The 17,336-nt window shown below is 37.7% G+C and overlaps 1 protein-coding gene across 9 annotated transcripts in view; it reads left to right on the top strand.

Annotated features, from left to right (window-relative positions):
• RAPGEF2 (Rap guanine nucleotide exchange factor 2) overlaps positions 1-17,336 on the top strand; it is a 183,738-nt gene that overhangs the window by 97,839 nt on the left and 68,563 nt on the right. The window contains exon 1 of one of the 9 annotated variants that reach the window (XM_084204641.1): positions 16,079-16,208. The exons of 7 other annotated variants lie outside the window; for them this stretch is intronic. In XM_084204641.1, coding sequence (XP_084060767.1) covers positions 16,149-16,208 — 60 coding nt within the window. In that variant the 5' untranslated portion in view covers positions 16,079-16,148. Of the gene's footprint in view, positions 1-16,078; positions 16,209-17,336 lie in introns of those variants that run through there. One more of the 9 variants, XM_084204642.1, reaches the window with a different exon arrangement.

Below are 17,336 nucleotides of genomic sequence, written 5' to 3'. Positions count from 1 at the left end.
TGCCTGATGAGTTTTTGTACGCTTAACTGGTACTAAAAGCAAAAGTCCATCCTGTGCTATTCTGTTGTGCAAGTTCATAATGGTTTTGTGTATGTGCTGGGAATCCATTGCAAGCGAGATTTCACATTAAGAAGGAAGAGATTGCCAAATAAACTGTAAAATTTACAATAATTACAGCAAAATGTTGCTTTTCCAAGTGTAATATAATGTTTATGTCTGGCTTTATTATTTTTATCGAGGCAAATAGAGTCAAATAAGCTCAAATGAATTTTACAATGTATTAACTACATTTTAGTGACTCTTCATGCTGGTCCATTTCCTCCTATTTTTACAGTGTTTGGTGATCTTGTAGACATTATTCCCTCATTCACTTCCACTAGCAGTGTTACTTCTATTGCTTTAACCATACATGCTACAGGCTGCATTGTCTTTTCGCCCTTCCTATTTTATGTCCTTTGACCTCATTTTATTGGTCTTAATTTCTTGAAAAATTGACTGAAAAAAAGCAGGATTTTTTTTTGAAACACAGAGGAATTTAAGACATATTATAGCACATATCTTGTGGACTTGTTGCCCATCCATTCTTTGGTCAGCATCTGTCAGGATGTCATCTTTGTTTCTGCTTTTAAAATTTTAGATTAAAAAAGATAAAAGCATTAAATTAAATTGAAAAAGATTAATATGATATAATTTTTTTCAAGTTTACTCTTCCTTGTGCATGTGTACTAGTTTAGGTGTTACATATATAAGACTCAAAGTAATAAAGCTGCTTTCATAGTATCCTCAAAATCTTCACAATGTGTAATTTTCTTATATTCTGTTTTACCCTAAATCCATAGAGTTAGCATATAGAATTATAAATTTGGTTGTTGATAAATGATTATGCTTTATTTGCAGTAGGCCCTGAATGCTTTTCTTCAGAAGGTTCAAACAGTATTTTCTGAAGAAAGTTTTCTATAGCATAAAAGCAGACATGAAATGCAGATGCATGGTGTGCTTTTCAAGAATTAAAAATTAAATGCAGTGCTCTCAGTTGCAGCATGGCTTTCTGCAGCACAGCCAACTTATATGGGATGGTGGACCCTCATTAACATGATTTTAACATTATCTTCATAGTGGTGGAATGTACTATGGCATGTCTGATAATGTTCATCTTTTCCTTTCCTCCTATATGGCATTCATTTCATTTTGGCTCACAGGAATGCACTAAACCTCAGGTATTGTAACTTACTGTGTCTGGTCCACTAACAATTTACTCGTGGGTTTGCGGTGTGATGCCATAATACTGATGCGACATTATGATTAAAATTGCCTTCTAGCCCATGCTTTGATAGCTCAGCAATCTCACTGTGATATAAAAATACCTGTGTAGTGGTGAAATTCTGACAGCACAATGTCTCTTGCCCAGCTTGATTGACCTTCCTTGCATTGGCATCCTGTGATGTTTAGGAAATAAGAACTATAAACAAAGGGTGTGTATAAAATATTTAGTGTTTGGCAGGTGCTTTACTCAAGTATCTCCTTCATGGATCAGAGGACTTAATCTTTGACTTTGGCTTAAAAAATTGGCCCCCTGTCACTGTTTAGTACCTGTATGTCAGTAAAACGGGGAAATGGAGTGTGACAGGATGAGCAGTAAAGAAACTAAAAAAGGCTTTGCCATGGTGTTTCTTGCTTGTCTGCCATTCCGGTGGTTTCTCCCAACTCAGTATAAAGAGGTTGGATTTTCTAGGCAAAGTATGTCTGAATGGCCATTATCTGAGACACAGCTTTGCCAAGCTAGGGAGAAGAAGGTGCCCAAATAAGTCAAGGATCTTGGAATGGTACCAAGCCAAACAAAATATAGATGTTTTTCCTGATATCAGACCTCAAATGCACTCAAAGTGATCTGAAGATCTGAGTGTCATCTTTTGAACTTAATTGGCATTTGCAGTTGCACTTGTCAATGCCAAAATAAATTCTGAGCATCCATCAAATACAATGTTTGATAAGAATGCATATTATCAAATTGTTGAATGTCCCCACTTTTATGCTTGAGAAATGTCTTGTGGTAGAGGTGAAAACAAATTGAAACTTCTTAATTTTTTAGATTAAAAATTCTCCCTTTCTTCAAGCATTGCTTTGGTCAATTTTCCTGTTATTTTTTTATCAGGAAATGTGTTTATTTTAAAAGTTCCTCCTGTGTCAGATTGTTAAATTCATTTATCTAAAACACTTAGAGAGTTCAAATTTCAATATATTTCCAGTATCACGGACAAGTGATTTCTGGGTTGAAATGTTCTCTTCCTTCAAAATGTATAGTACACTTCTTTTAGGAGCCCAGTTCCTTACCTTCACATCAGTGCTCCCCAGCTTTTCAGTGGCATGATCCCGAGTAGCCTATGGTTACTAAAACACTATGTTTAAGAGTGATAATGTACTTCTCAAATTATGGAAGGGATTTGAAAGACTTTGTAGTATTTTATAACTTACCCTGATGTTTGAAAGATCATTTGACATGAAATCTAATGTTGAGTATCGGCACTTAGGCATGTTACTTTTAGAACAAGTGTTGGTGGTTTCTAGGGCAAGGAAAATAGAATCTTCATTGCAAATGGAAATAAAATGAATGTGTTTTACCACTCAGATAAAATTACATACTTTTTTTACCACCTTTATAGTTTAGTAAAATTGATCAGTTCTTTTTTGGGGGAAAAAAAAAAATCAAAGCCGATAAGTTTGAGCTGCTTGCAACTGAATCTAGAAAATGTTTTCTTGTGCTTCAGATGTGTCAGAAACATCTTTAACTAATTTGGTGTTAATGCCTCCTTACTTAATAGCAGAAATAGGATTTTAGCCCCTGAATGAAGATTTTCATTTTGTATGTACCTGTACTTAAGGTTACATCATATGTTCAGTGTAAAGCCTTTGTTTAGAATGATTTGACTGAAACAAGTCAGGTTCTCCTGAGAACCTGCAGGGGTTTACTTCTGCTTTAGACTGTTGTTTGTTGTTTTGGTTTTTAAAAAAATAATTTAAAAGTGAATAGTCACCTGTGGAATGATTTTAATTAATAGGATCTTGTAATATCTTACTGCCAGTAAACTTTGTGGCTGCTTCAATGCATCTGTGAAGAATTAGTCATGCTCGGTCTGAGTGTTGCTGGCTATTCTGCATATAGTGTGTGGAATATTTGGCATAAATTGACATAACCTCATAAAGGAAAAATCACTTTGTCCAAAATAAGGTGCTGTTCTTTAGTGGCATAGAGATTAAAGCAGTGATTTGTAACTCCCTGGTTTGGGATAGTCTGTGTCTCTCGAGACTTGGTTTGTAAACTGAGCTGGGGGGCTTTTACTAGTCTGTACTGTAGTCTTTGCTAAAGGCAAAGCATCAAATCCTACTGGGGTGTATCTAAAAGAAAGAGATGGAGGTGGGCCTGTAAGAATAATGCTGAAGTATCTGCAGATAGCCCTGAACAGAAAGATGGTGTGTGGTGTTTTTACTCTGTGTGAATCTCTCTAGATTTGAATTAGCTAACAGGCTTATGAAATTTGCTGCTAGTGCATTGTCAGCCAGCTGCTGAAATCGCTGCAAAAGGGCTCTCTGCCTTTAGTAGCCTTCCTTATCCCATTCAGCTTGAGATTCACGTGGGGTGACAATCCCTTTATCCGGCGTTGGAAAGAAAAGAGCGGTGGGCACAGAGCCATCGATAACCCCGGCTTCTACCCCAGTTACAGGCATGTAACAATTGCATCCTCACACTCTGCTGTGGAGCACTGTCAGATGTGTTTAGGGCAGACAAGTATTCCTTCTGGATTTTATTTGAAGGAGTTGACTGAAAATGTGAATGAGAGGAAGGCTGGAAATTATACCATGTCTAATGTTGCTGAGTCAAATATGATCTGCAGCCATGACTCCCTGGAAAAATAAGTGTGAGTTTTTTCCTGGCCTTTTTTTTGTGTGTGTGCTATTTTTAGAAAAGGATAAGAGCCTACTCATTTAGGAGAAAATTGTAAAAGACTTTCTTCCTGCCCCTATTTTCTTTTCAAACTAATAGTGCAAACCATCGGCAAAGTAGCCTTTTTTTTCCTGAAAATTTTTCAATTCCCATTGTCTGCCAAGAATCTAAAATACCTGGATTGAAAATTTATGTTTAGATTGCTTGTTTTATGAAACAAATTTGCCCTTGCCTTTCTTTTGTCTGCAAAATGATATTATGAAACTGTCGTATATCATATTGCTACATTTAGGAATGATTAAGAAAAAAAGGGGGGTTTTCTGCCTGAATTTGATGCAAAACTCTGGTTGTTTTCCTTTATTCAGTGTGTGGCTACTGAAGCAATATGGCAGTTTATAAGATGACAAACAGTGTTTTCTGATTGTTAAGATAGATGACAACTCCAAGAAGTTGATTCAATTTTTAGCACTTTGTTGCAGAAGTCCAGTATAATTTGGGATGAGGTTTAATCTTAAAAACCAGCAAAATACCATTGCTTCTCTGCACATTTGCTTATGTTGTAAAGTACATGTTGCTGCATGTCTTTCCATGGACCACTCATATGATCATGAAATACCTGACATGTGCTTGCTTTTCAGCAGTGTGGACTTTGCAGTACTTGATGAACTGTATTCATGTTAGTGCATTGTATTTTACATAGTAAATTGATTCCAGTGTCATAGCATACTTAGTTGTCTTGTGGAATTTCTCGTGTTTTAAATTAGTTTGAATCAGTAGAAGCGGTTGCCAGATACCCAGTCTACAAGAAATCTCTTTAAAGGAACACTGTCAATCTTTCAAGCCTGTAAATAGCTTTTAATGCTCCTGATGATTTTTAGAAATATGTAGAACTTCCATTCTAATACAAGATCACTTACTAAAACAAAACACAAACAGCAGATTTAGTCATGAGTATTCACATTAACCATAAGAAAAGCTTGCTTTTAGGGAGAAAGAACCACATCTAAGAGAATTATTTGATGGGACAGTGGGCAAGAAAGTGTGATAGACGCAATGAAAGCTTGACTTTGTGAAAAGGTGCAAAGGGTGTGGAGAGGTTGGAGGGAAAAACAATTTTTTAAGCATCCTACACCTTAGAAGTGTTGCAAGTATATTTGCAAAGGAAAACAGTGCCCAGAGAAACAAGTGGGGACAAATACACTTGGTTGTCAGAAATATTTGGAGTGTAGGATGTTCAAGGGTTTTGGCTTTAGAGGCTCGTATGAGTTCTGGTACCTGGACCTATTTGAACAGATTTGATTTTGGAACTTGCTGGTAACTGATTTTCCCCAGATAGAGGAGAAATGTGAAGAGGAAGGAAGCTGAGAAGGTTCTGCTCTGTGGCTTAGGCAAAATGAAAGCAAGAAGGTTGCCTTTATTTTTAAATAAAAGTTGAACTGAACTCACTCTGTTCCTGGTTATAACACAAATTAATTTAGGTGTGTGCACAATTAAAAACTTAATTGTGTACACACCTAAATTTGCAGAGTATTGCTGATGAGAAGTAGCATGGTATGCAGTTTTAAACGTGTTAGCATAGATAATGCATGCTTGTTTGCCCCTACAAACTTGTCTCATCTAATAACAAAACAGTATAAAATAATCTATTTAACATTTCTAGTGTTCATGTTGAAAGTAAAATACACTGTATTGATTGTTCCATTAATAAAGGGGCTAGTTCTGAACACTGCCAAGTGCAAGTGTCCTTTTACCAGGAAGGAAATTTGTTAAATTGCTTTTCTTCATCTACAAAATCCAGTGTGCAAATTCAAAAGCAAGTGCTTTTATTATTCCATGATGGTGATGATCTGCTCATGATTGCAATTGAGCTTGGTGTGCACATCATAATGGGAAGTAATAGAAAATACTAAATAGATAGACATAGTCTGTATATTTGAACAATTCCAGTAACATCAATTCCTGAACAGTGTGACTGTGTTATACATGTTAGGTGCATTTGGAAGTGAGACACTACAAAAATGGTGGGATAATTTTACCTGAAATGCGAAATGCTTGAGATGATTTGGGCAGCTCATGGTAACCATTTTTTTTTTTTTAATGGAAGTTGGATGTTTCTTCATGGGAGCATCCACTGGTAATGTTATGATGGCAATAAGTAACTCCCATCCCTGTGTTCTGGCAAAACACCACCCTTTTAGCCTCACAGCTTCCTTTCTTCACCCCTGCTGTAAGGGATTGTTACTGTTTCAAGTTATGTATTAGGTTTTGTGTTGTTATTAATATATGAGCAATGCTATCATTTTATTTTGTGTAGAACCCAAAGCAAAGTGAAATTGTTAGTTCATCATCCTTTTAGTAATTACTACTGGCAAGCTAATGCAAAATTAATGACATGCAGTGTGTTATTTACTCAACTTGCAGCTTCTGTCAGAGGTTGTCTATTTTTATAAATTACATCATCCTTACTGCAGAACTCTTATATCCATTGGGATTTGCTGTTCTTCCATTCCCTTTGGAAGGGCTCGCATTGATGTCATAACTGGATTTGTAATTGTGATTGGAAGTGGAAGCTCAGAGAAACATTGAAGCCATGCAGTATTTTCTGCAACTGAAGTGTCAGTAATATTTCTGAGGGTTTTTTTTGACATATTAATGACAATGACCACACATATGTAAAACTTCAGTTAATAACACCCTAGGTTTTCCAGAGTAGCATGATTTTATTGCTGATACTGACTTGTGATGTGCTCTTTTATATTGTATAAAAGATTGTTTTTCTGAGATGTAGGGTGTAAAACCAAATGTGAGGTATGTCATCAAAGCATAAAGTTGTTCATGCAGCAGAAAAATGGATTTTTCATGTCTTTTCTAAATTGATCATAGCACAATGTCACTAAATACAAATATTGTATTTCTACCAATTGGATTTGATGATCCTTGTAAGTCCCTTCTAGCTCAGCAGATTCTGTAATTCTGTAATTAGAGCTGAGGAAAATTAAAAAAGCAAATATATACATGTGTAAAAGGATATCCTCATTAGAATGGGGTTGTTCAGTTAGAAACACTGTTTGTCCATAATGTACATATGGGGAAATGGGATCTGTCATGTTATATTTGTAGAATGCCAATACAGATCCTTTCAATGCTGGCATTTCTGTACAGGCCAGTATCAAGAGTGATGATAGTAGTGCAGTTATTTGCCACTAAAGGATGGAAAGAAGCTGTCACTTCATTTTTTTTCCCAAGCATCTGAGCCACTGTTATGTGACCTGAGCTTGACATAGTGACTTAAAGATAAAATTATTAGTATTATTAGGTGTTTCTGAGTAGTTTTAATAAAGCCTTGTATTTGACTTGACTAGTTTCAAATTATCATTTTGCTGAGTGAATTTCAAAGCTCTAAAAAAAATTAAAAAAATTAGTAGTTAAAATATCCTAAGCAACTAAGAAAGTATATAATTGAATATGGGGAAAATGTAATGATCCAAGTTCCAGGAATGCAGATGGCATTCTAGCCTGGATCAGCAGTGATTGTCACCTTGTACTCAGAACTGGTGAGGCCACTCCTGGAATCTTCTGTTAAGTTTCGGGTCTCTCACTACAAAAAGGACATTGAGGTGCTGGAGTATGTCTAATGTGTGATGGGTAAACCATTTTCGACTTTATTGGTAGATGTGTGCATTACAGGACCCAGGCTAGATCCTGCTGAGTGTAAATGCCATTATCCATGCTTGCATCCTTCATTCAGTAACAGTTCCTTTCAGGAGAGCTAACAAGTCCTAAGTTAAGCAAGGTAGTTACCTTGAATTTGCCACAAGGTCTGTGTGTGAATGCTTTCCCTGTCCTTCACCACCCTATGGGGTAGACATACTCTTTATGCACTTTTTAAAATTCCTTGTATTTTTCTGATGGAAAAATTTTTTAATTTTTTTTTTTTTTGCTTTAAAAACCCTTTTTTAAAATGTGAGGTCTAGTTAAAGTAGTTAGTATTCTGTTGTATGTGTAATGGGTATTGGGAGCTGGGCTTTAGGTTTGAGTGGTTAACCTTAATTATATTTGAATTTTCAGACAGTAAAGTTTTAACATGCAGCTGGCAGGTGTTATGTGTATTGTTGATGTGCCTGGCAGAAAACCTACACATATTGTGTTCTCACACTTTTTCATTATTTTATATGCGTGTGTGTATGCATGTCCTATGATGTACAATATTTTACTTTTCCTTCCTTTTCCTTCTAAATTATGTATTACTCTTGAACACTAATTTGGTGAATGTTAAGGCCTGCAGCTAACTGGTTCTCAAGTTTTCAAATGATCTGTGGTGCACAAAAGACCACTTTAAAAGTAAGAATTCTGACACCAGTCTTGGAATGCAAAACAGTGTAGAACCAAATTATGAAGGAAACTCAGTCTGGCAGGTGCACTTCTACCTATTTTTATTTAACACTTCTGTGTCTAGGTAGCTGATCTTGTAATTGCAAGGGGAAAAATGTAGTGTTGCATTTGCAAAATGAGACATCCATCAAGTGACGGTAGTTGGCTTCCTGATTTATTTGATTAGGGAAGAGAAAAGGGAAGGCATTTCTTAGACTTTTATATTAAGTTTTCTTTATTTGAAGGATATGATGTCGTGGTTTGACTTCTTTCCTCTATAAAACAAATTTAGCTCATTTTGCTTGATAATTATTTTTAAAGTAAAGGACATGTGAAATTGCATGGGTTTTGTTACTGATAAGAGATCTGTATAAATTATTTCTGTACAGTTGCTAGAGGCAGGGCACAAAGCTCTCAAGATATGTTAGTGCATGGTGCATTACACAAGAGAGGATATGCAAGGGCACAAGGAGAGAGCTCTCCCAAAAGAAAATGAACTTAAACTAGTAAACTCTTCTGTGTTGATTTTAATTGGGAACCCCTGGAGTAGGCTCTTCAGGGAGTCTCCTGGCATGAGACTATGACTGGAGACAAAAACGAGCTGGAGTGAGTGAAAATTCTCTCTAACAGCAACCAACTCTTTCAAAGTTAAACTTCCTCAAACCACCAGAGGTAAGTAGTAAGCTGCTCTGGGAGATGTCCAAGTCCACATTAAAAAAGATAAACAGGCAGTCCGGTGGTTTTCTGCTGGTCCCGTCTACATCTGCACCTTGAACAGAATTTCAGATTCTCCCTTAAAACTTCTAAGTAAGAAACTGTTAGAATCACACATACACAGAATCACAGAATCTCTAGGTTGGAGGAGACTTCCAAGATCATCAAGTCCAACCCATCCATTAATATCTCAACTAAACCATTGCACCGAGTGCTTCATCCATTTTTTTTTAAACACATCACAGTATGGCCACTCCACCACCTCCCCAGGCAGAAAATTCCAGTACTTTTTCACCCTTTCTGTAAAAAACTTTTTCCTAATATCCAACCTGTATTTCCCTTGGCCTAGCTTGAGACTGTGTCCTCTTGTTCTGTGAGTTGCTGCCTGGAGAAAGAGACCAACCCCACCTGATTACAGCCACCTTTATGGGAGTTGGAGGGAGTGATAAGGTCACCTCTGAGTCTCCTTTTCTCCAAGGTAAACAAGTGCAGCTCCCACAGTTGTTCCTCATGGGGCTTGTGTTCCAAGCCCCTCCCCAGCCTTGTTGCCCTCAGAAAAGCATATTGTATGAGCTTAGAACAAAACTACTGCCCCTCCACTACTGCTGCATTCACCCAATGAATAAATAAACAACAAAACCCGACAGAAAACCAGCTAGCATTTACAGGAGACTGCAAATTCTGGAGTTTGTTTGTTTTTAATCCTTTAAATTTTCATTTTGAGACATTAAATAATTGTTCCCCTGCCTTGGTTGGTCTCAGATACATTCAGTTCTGCGCCACAACAATCATCCTTGAAATGCAAATATGTCAGTGTATTTCAGGTAACAGGTTTCGATGGAACTACTAATGACCTTACCAATATAGAATGTGGACAGTTGATCAGCCACAGAAAAATATCTGAGTTTTATTTTTGCATTTTAACAGTGAAGCAGTAGGATACACATGAAGAGTTATGCAGTCATCCACCTGCTTTAAAGTTTTTCTACATTGTTCCACAACAAAGAATGTGAAATTTTAGGGTTGCCTCTCCTAAGTGAAGGACTTGTGTCCCTGGATTCCTGATGTGAAATTGGTATGGACACGATGGTATGTGGGAGTTTTTGTGGATATTGTTTGTTTGTTTTTCCTCCAAGACAGGGGGAGGATTTGTGTCTCAGTAGTGAACCTTGTCCCCAGCAGGTACTGATGTCAAAGTGCTCTTTAGATCTGGTAGAGACAACTTGCTACTCCTGTATGCTTGACATCCTGATTCTTGACCTTGAAAGTGTGTCTGCTGTTTTGCTTTCATGCTTTTCTCCACAGTTTAAGAACAGAAAGCATGTTCCCACCTTCTTCAATGTAATTAATATGCCATTGTTAAATTTAGTCATTACACCAACGTGAGAAAATTTTGTAAACATTGGGAAAAACTTCCATCTATCCTGACATAATGCATTTTTTCCACTTCTGAAGTACTGAAACGGTTAAAGAAATGAAACTAATCTGCCAATGACCATTCTGCCAACTGAAGTGATTAATATTGCAAGTTTTATGCCTAATTTTTAACTTTTAATAATGATAATGTATAGTTTTAAAGCAATGCATTCAACTTTAACCTTGTGTAAAAATGAGCACTTTTTCGGGTGAAAATAACAGGTAAATCATTTAAACATCACATAAAGTGACTTCACAAACATGCATATAATATATATGTATGTAATATATGATTTTTGACAGATTCTGGAAATAGGACATCTTGTCACATTTTGGATGAGTGACCATACACAGGTTTTCTTTGTATCTGTTCTAACATAGTTGTTGAACATAAGAGGATTTGATGGCAAGTATTTTAGATGAATCCTATAAGTTGCTCCCATTTTAAGATGGACAGTATGCAAATAAAAACTTTGCTGTATTGTGCACAGAAGGTGACAAATGAGTCTGCTGTCAGAGGGAAGATTGGCACATCCACCCAGCTGAGGCACCAGCCTGACTGCTCTGGGCTTTTCATTATTTTAAAGATCTGGATTGTAGATTCATCTGCAGCAGCAGTTCAACAGAAGGGCATTTGTTCAAATGGTCTGTAACATCAGTCAATGTGTTATCACAACAGCACACACCAGTCCATTGTAAGTCTTGCTTTGGTGTCACCAGTTGTGCAGTGGACATCCTTACAGTGACGGCAGTGCCACAGCCTTAGGAATTAAAAAAAAAATAAGTGGTGGATACTGTTATTTTATCTGTGTGTTTTGACCAAAGTGGTAGTTTAGTACCTTGGAGAACATATTTGGCAATTGTCTTTTATTCAACACTTTTACTTAAAGTTCTCAAAGTTCTTGAGAAAATACTAATAGGGATAGGTATGCCTAGACCATCCCATGTCTGCTTTATGCTGATAAAAAGGAGTTTGCTTGCATGAAATCAGGTCATACGTCCAGAGATTTAAATTGTTGGCAGTAAATTTGTCTGAATACTTTAGAATAAGATTTATGTATTGTATGGGACGTGTAAGTGTATTGTAGCATTTTGAGTGAATTATTGTTCTGGGTTTTTGGTGGTTTCAGTTGGTGTTTTTAAATCTGATGGGAGCAACAGATTGTCACGTAGTAATCTCTCTGGTGAGGTTAGTGGGAGGCAGAGAACACCAGCATTATAAAATTCAGAAGCATGCTCCTGGGAGCTTTAGCAGTTTTGTGTCCAATAGCCCTGAGCTTAAATTTAAGTTTTAAACTTCTTTCCAAGTGAGGAGGATGGGAGAAAAAGAAGATAGGTCTGCCTTATTTTCCTTAAAATTATGTACTCCATTTTTGCACTCTTCAATTTAGCTGTCTGTTATTCCACCTACACAGCTGTGTAGTGTCTGTGTAATTGTCCCTTCACTGTGAATGTTTTTTCTAGCTACTGGAGTCATGCAGTGGCAGTAAATTCAGTGACCTTAGAATGTTCTGTTGGTTTTTGACTAGGTATTTGAACATGAAGGAAATGGTACTTTGCATTATGTTTGAAGGGAAGGGGAAAATGTGCTGATTAATTTCTGATTTTGAGGTACTTCAGGAAAAGAATAGTCTCTGTGTATGTAATCTGTATAAAAATTTAAGTGCTTCTGTAAATAGTTGTGAGTTCAGGAAAATGCTTGAAAATGAGGAATTGAGGTAATCTGTTGTTGCAGCATTTGTCATTAACCTAAAAAGGTTTAATACTCCAGGCATTGTTGGCACTGCGTAGGAGAATGATATCCACGTGAGGTGGTGTTCAGTCAGATAATACATGCTGCTGAGATCTCTACCAATTTCTACCTAGAATTCAGTTTTGCTTGTGAATCCTTAATCCTATGGGGTGGTCCTAGCAAGTCCATACACTTGTAGTTTCTTTTGAAAAGGCTTTTTAATGTTCTTTTCTGTGACTCATAAAGGGACGCTAGATTTTAACAAATACAGTACTTTGAAAGCAACCAGGGATAGCTCATCATGTGCAATTATTGAATTATTGCATGTCAGGTTCATTAACATTTCCCTTTAATAGCCTAAAAACATTTGCAAAACTGTCTTGCCCTCCCCCCACTGCCCCCCCCAACTTTTAAGTCTAAGCAAGGAGTTCTTACATGGGTTTTGAAAAACCCATGAACAGAAAGTTGCAGGTTGTGCATGTGCTGTACTTGTGCTTATTTATGATAGAAACTTCCCACAAGATATCATTCTTGTGTTTTGCACTGATTTAAATTCCAATCATTTTTCACTGTAAGCTATAACAATTCACTGGACTTCTACTTTATTTTTTAGAATAAATGACATGAAAGTATTTTCTGAACTGAAAATGGACAGTATGTACAATCCCACCATACCTGGAAATGGTGGCAGTTGAGGAGGAAGGAGTAGGGAAATGCAATCGACCATTTATTCTTAAAACTGTTTTGACTCACAAATTGTCTGAGTGGTGTAGTCTTCACCTAATTTCATAAATGTCACTTTTCACATTTTGAGGCTTATTTTTCTATTTTGGAAACCACAAAGTTTTTGTCAATCTGATGCATGTAAGCATCAATTAAACTTCATTAGATTAATAAAAATTTTTACATTCATGGACAAAGTACTGGCTTAATTTACTAACAGATGAGTAGAGGTGTATAGTAGTGACCAACATAAGTAGTAAGAAAGTGTTTCATGGCAATGTTATATGAAAGTTTTGTGTTTCACTGCTATTTTGATGGGTTTAATAATGTTTTCATGTTACTCATGAAGGCTTATGGCACAGAAACCTATGCTGGATTTTAGCTGGAAATATCAAGTGATGTAGAGAGGATGCTTGTTGATAGCTGTGTGTGTGACAGAGTTCAGAAAGTTGTGTACTGCCTTCCTGCACTGGGGAGATGTTTCTGTTTTGGCAGAACTTCATTTTTTTTCTTGACATGAGCATAAAATACTCAAATTCTGCTCATGGTGTTAACCACAAGGCCACCCAATCAGACTGAAGAGGGTTTTAATTGCTTTGTCAACAAGTAGTATTTTTAAATTTTGTACTAGAGAGGGTTTGCCTTTGCTTCCTAGAATTCATAACTTCTGCTACTTCTCTTCAGCACTTCATCAGAAAATTGATTGCGCTCAGCATTAAACTATTTTACAAGGCTTAACCACAATTTAATGTTTTAAATTCATCTGTTAGTTGCATTGGCACATGACAAAGACTTTCAAAATTCTAAACTAATTGTTATAATTGAATAATTTAAAGAATAACTTATCTTTTACACTATATTGAAGACCAAGGGCATAAGAGTCATTCAACTCACATAAATGTAAATGCATTCAATTTAAAAGATGTTGTAGATGAAACTGTGTCCATTGAAGAATTGTGCAAAAAATAGACTGGATTATTCCAGGATCTTCTCCTCCATTACTAGAATTCATTTCCACTAATTTTTATAGCCTCATTTGGTAGCAATCATTGCCAGGAGTGAATGAAATCACTGTGTAACAAACTAAGCTTATTATCAGTGTAGATGTTAATTTGGGGGAAGGCAGCTGCAGATTGTATGACATAGCATTCGGTAGTATCCAGTTTTTTTCCTGTGTATTTTGCCTCTGTAACAACTGTTAAGTCTTTTTTTCTAATGTCCTTGTTGGGGAAAAAAAATACTTTGAAGTTATTGTAAAGCCAGATGGTCTCTGATTTTAAAGAATGTGTTGTGAAGATGTTACAGAGAACTGTACTAAAGTTGAAGCCTAATGGAAGTGTGTCATGTGCCTGGCTTGGTCACTCCTGTGTCAAGTGTGGCACTCACCTGTGGCACTTCAGAGGTGCATTGTGCGGGGCTGACAATTTATTGCTTGAGCACATCCCTGTTGCATTTCAGCTCCTCTGCAGCATGGCTTTACCAATACAGCGTGAGAAGGGGTGTAGTGTAAATGGGAGTGACTGGGGACATTTCTGAGTTTAAGATACAATTACATTCTGAGGGGAGAATTAGAAATGCCATATTAATGTCAGTCTCTTCCACAGCCCGTATACCTGTGTGTTTTTATTAGAATTTGTGTATTCAGTGTGCAAGGAGAAGCAGCAGCTCCATTCAGCAAGGCTTGAAATGGTATGTTAGAGGTGTCTGGACATGTACCTCCCACACCCTGTGGGTGGATGTCTCTGGCCTGTGAAAGGGCGAAGCTGCTGAAAATCTGAGCAGCTCATCAAGTGCACTGTTTGTAAATACGTGATAAAAATGTTTACAGCTCTGCTGCAGCTCTCTTTTGGGTGTGTGTGTGGGGGGGGGGGAAGGGAGGTGATGTCTCTGCTTTAGCATTATCTTCTTGAAAAGTCGTGTTCAGTTCAGGATTTGGCGAGGTAAACGTGGGTCCTCACTCCCACCCTGACTTCAGTGATATTCTTAGGAGCCAGCAGCGAAGGAACGGATCCCTCCCCTCTGGGGATGCCTTGATCTTCCGAGGCTGATACCAGACGCAGGCAGGAGCTTGCTGTTTTATCTGCATTGTCCATCTCTACCTTAATGAGTGAAACAGTTAAGTATCAGAGGGGGCGAGCCTCTAGGAATGTGTCTTCCATTTGACTGGAATATTTCGGTGGATAAAGGGAGAGGGAGGGAGAGGAGAGAGAGAGAGAGAGAAATCCACTTACATCACTCGAACTGCATTGAGTGTGTGCCTGTGTGCAGGTTAAGAGACAGACTTCAGTGTCTTTGCTTTCTGCAGGAAGCAGCAATGCCGTTTGTATCCTAAGAGGAATTTTTTATTTAGAAAAGGAAGCATTCTTTCTACCCAGGAAATGGCTTTCCTTGTGCGTTGCTATGCCAACTGCCTGCAGCCATGGTCTTCCAAAGTAAGCACAATAACGTAATTATATTGGCGTATTGCATTCAGACTCATGATTCTCTGGGTTTTTGTGTGTGTAACTGTTGTATTTTTGTTGCTGACTCTTTGGGCGGTAGAAGTGCTTGTCTCGATTGTGAGGAACAGGCATCATAAAATTAAATGCCCATCAATGTCACGCTGCTGAGATTAATTGTGCAAACTTGGTTAGCTGAGTGGAACAGAGATCACTGGTCACTACTCTGTCAGCATCATTAGCAGCCAGGGGAGGAGGTCCCTCTTCGTGTGCGCTGCCCTGATTTTGGGGGAGTGCAGGGTGGTGGTGGCGGGAGGGGGGAGGCAGCGTTTGTCAGTGTGTGATTGCAAATGAAACAGGAGTATTAACAATGCTTGGCTGAGTGCTGGAGGCTGGTTCCTGCGCCCTGACCAATATAATACTGTATTAAGCCTTTTGGAGGGAGTCTCTGTGCAGTCAGCCATTTTAGCTTTTTTTTTCGTCCTTCCCCCCCCTTTCCCATTCCTCAGGCTCAGGGAATGGTTTTGTTCCCTTGAATGGATGCTGGATATGTAGGGTTTCATCAGGCTCCCTACGTCCTGACACGCTTCGACTTTCAGTGTTGCAAAAATGGAGACGGACGCCGTCATTCGGATTGCTGCTCTGCACTACAAGTGCGAGGGGGGTTTTGAGCTTACCACTAGTGACACTTCCAGCTCCAGCTTGGCTTCACCCCCTCCGCCTCTTTTTAATTTAATGCTGTAGAGGGTGACTTGCCATCCATAAGAAATTGGTACATGATGTGTAAATTCAGTTCAGCTTATGTTTCTTCATTATGAAACCACTTGCAATCCCAGCTAACCATGGAGTTATGGGCCAGCAGGAGAAGCACTCAGTAAGTATTGCAAATTCTGTTTGTTCTATCAATAACCTGTCACGGGCAAACTGCATGGAGATTGAAGCTGCTTGTCGTCCTGCACACTGCCTTTGCTGCTCGTGGATTTCATAGCGCCTTTGGAGGGAAAGCTGCACCTGAGGTGGCATTAATGTCGGTGGCTGTATTTGAAATTGTTTTTAGCTTAAAAAAGGCAACTCTCTAGGTGCTTTTTGAATGTTAAATATTAACTGAAAAAATGCTGACGTGCTTTGGTTTGCCAGGAAGCTTTGAGCATTCAGTTAAAAATCATTATGCATTTGTTAAAACTTTAAAGCAATATGTAAGCTGTATAACAAGTGATATAATTGTAGGTGATGATAAGAATAGATTTATTCTGTCTGGTGTGTGGTACTAGTGTAGTTTTGCCTTGTAGCATGGCGTTGAACATCTGTGATACACTTATGCTGAAATGCAGGAACTGTTGGTAAAACATGGAATGAACAAAAGGCATAAGTACTGATGCTTTCTAATTGATCCCATGAGTCAGCTACACCTTTGTCATGCTTTAATCCCATAGGCTGCCTGTGTTTATTGTTTGGGAAAAATGCATTCATAAGCAGAAGAGCAAACATTATTTAACAAGGCCTCAGGTGTCAGGAATTAGAAATTTAGGTTTTACATGACAAAAAGGTTGTGTAAGTTCTATAAAAAAGTATAGAACCTTATTGCTCAGCTAAATGTTTAAACCTTCGTGCTAGATTTTATATGGTTCAATATAGTTTTCAATCTTAAAATTTGTTTCTTGGGAAGATATTTATAAATGTGTGTTCTGTGACTGCTGTGTCTCAGAATGTACATGGGAATGTGAACAGTATGTTCAGCAGATACAGTTAAAGAATCGTAAATAGTGGGAAGAAGTGATAGCAGGAACTTTTTGAAGGAAGAACATTTTTTTTTTGCAAGAATTCAGTGTTTGTTGTGTAGAAATACAGAAAGTAATCTAGAAATGTTTTAGAATGTGTCCAGTGAATTTTTCTTACACATGTAGCAACATATCACAGTTTCTTATTGTAGACTGTTTTGTTCCTTTCCCTTGTTAATTACATTCTAAGTATAAGGGAGTTCGTGTAACCAAGCCTTTTGGTG

Source organism: Fringilla coelebs, assembly GCF_963513975.1.
Source record: "Fringilla coelebs genome assembly, chromosome: 4".
In the NCBI taxonomy this organism is placed as follows: domain Eukaryota; kingdom Metazoa; phylum Chordata; class Aves; order Passeriformes; family Fringillidae; genus Fringilla; species Fringilla coelebs.
This window is presented reverse-complemented; position numbering and strand designations above follow the sequence as displayed.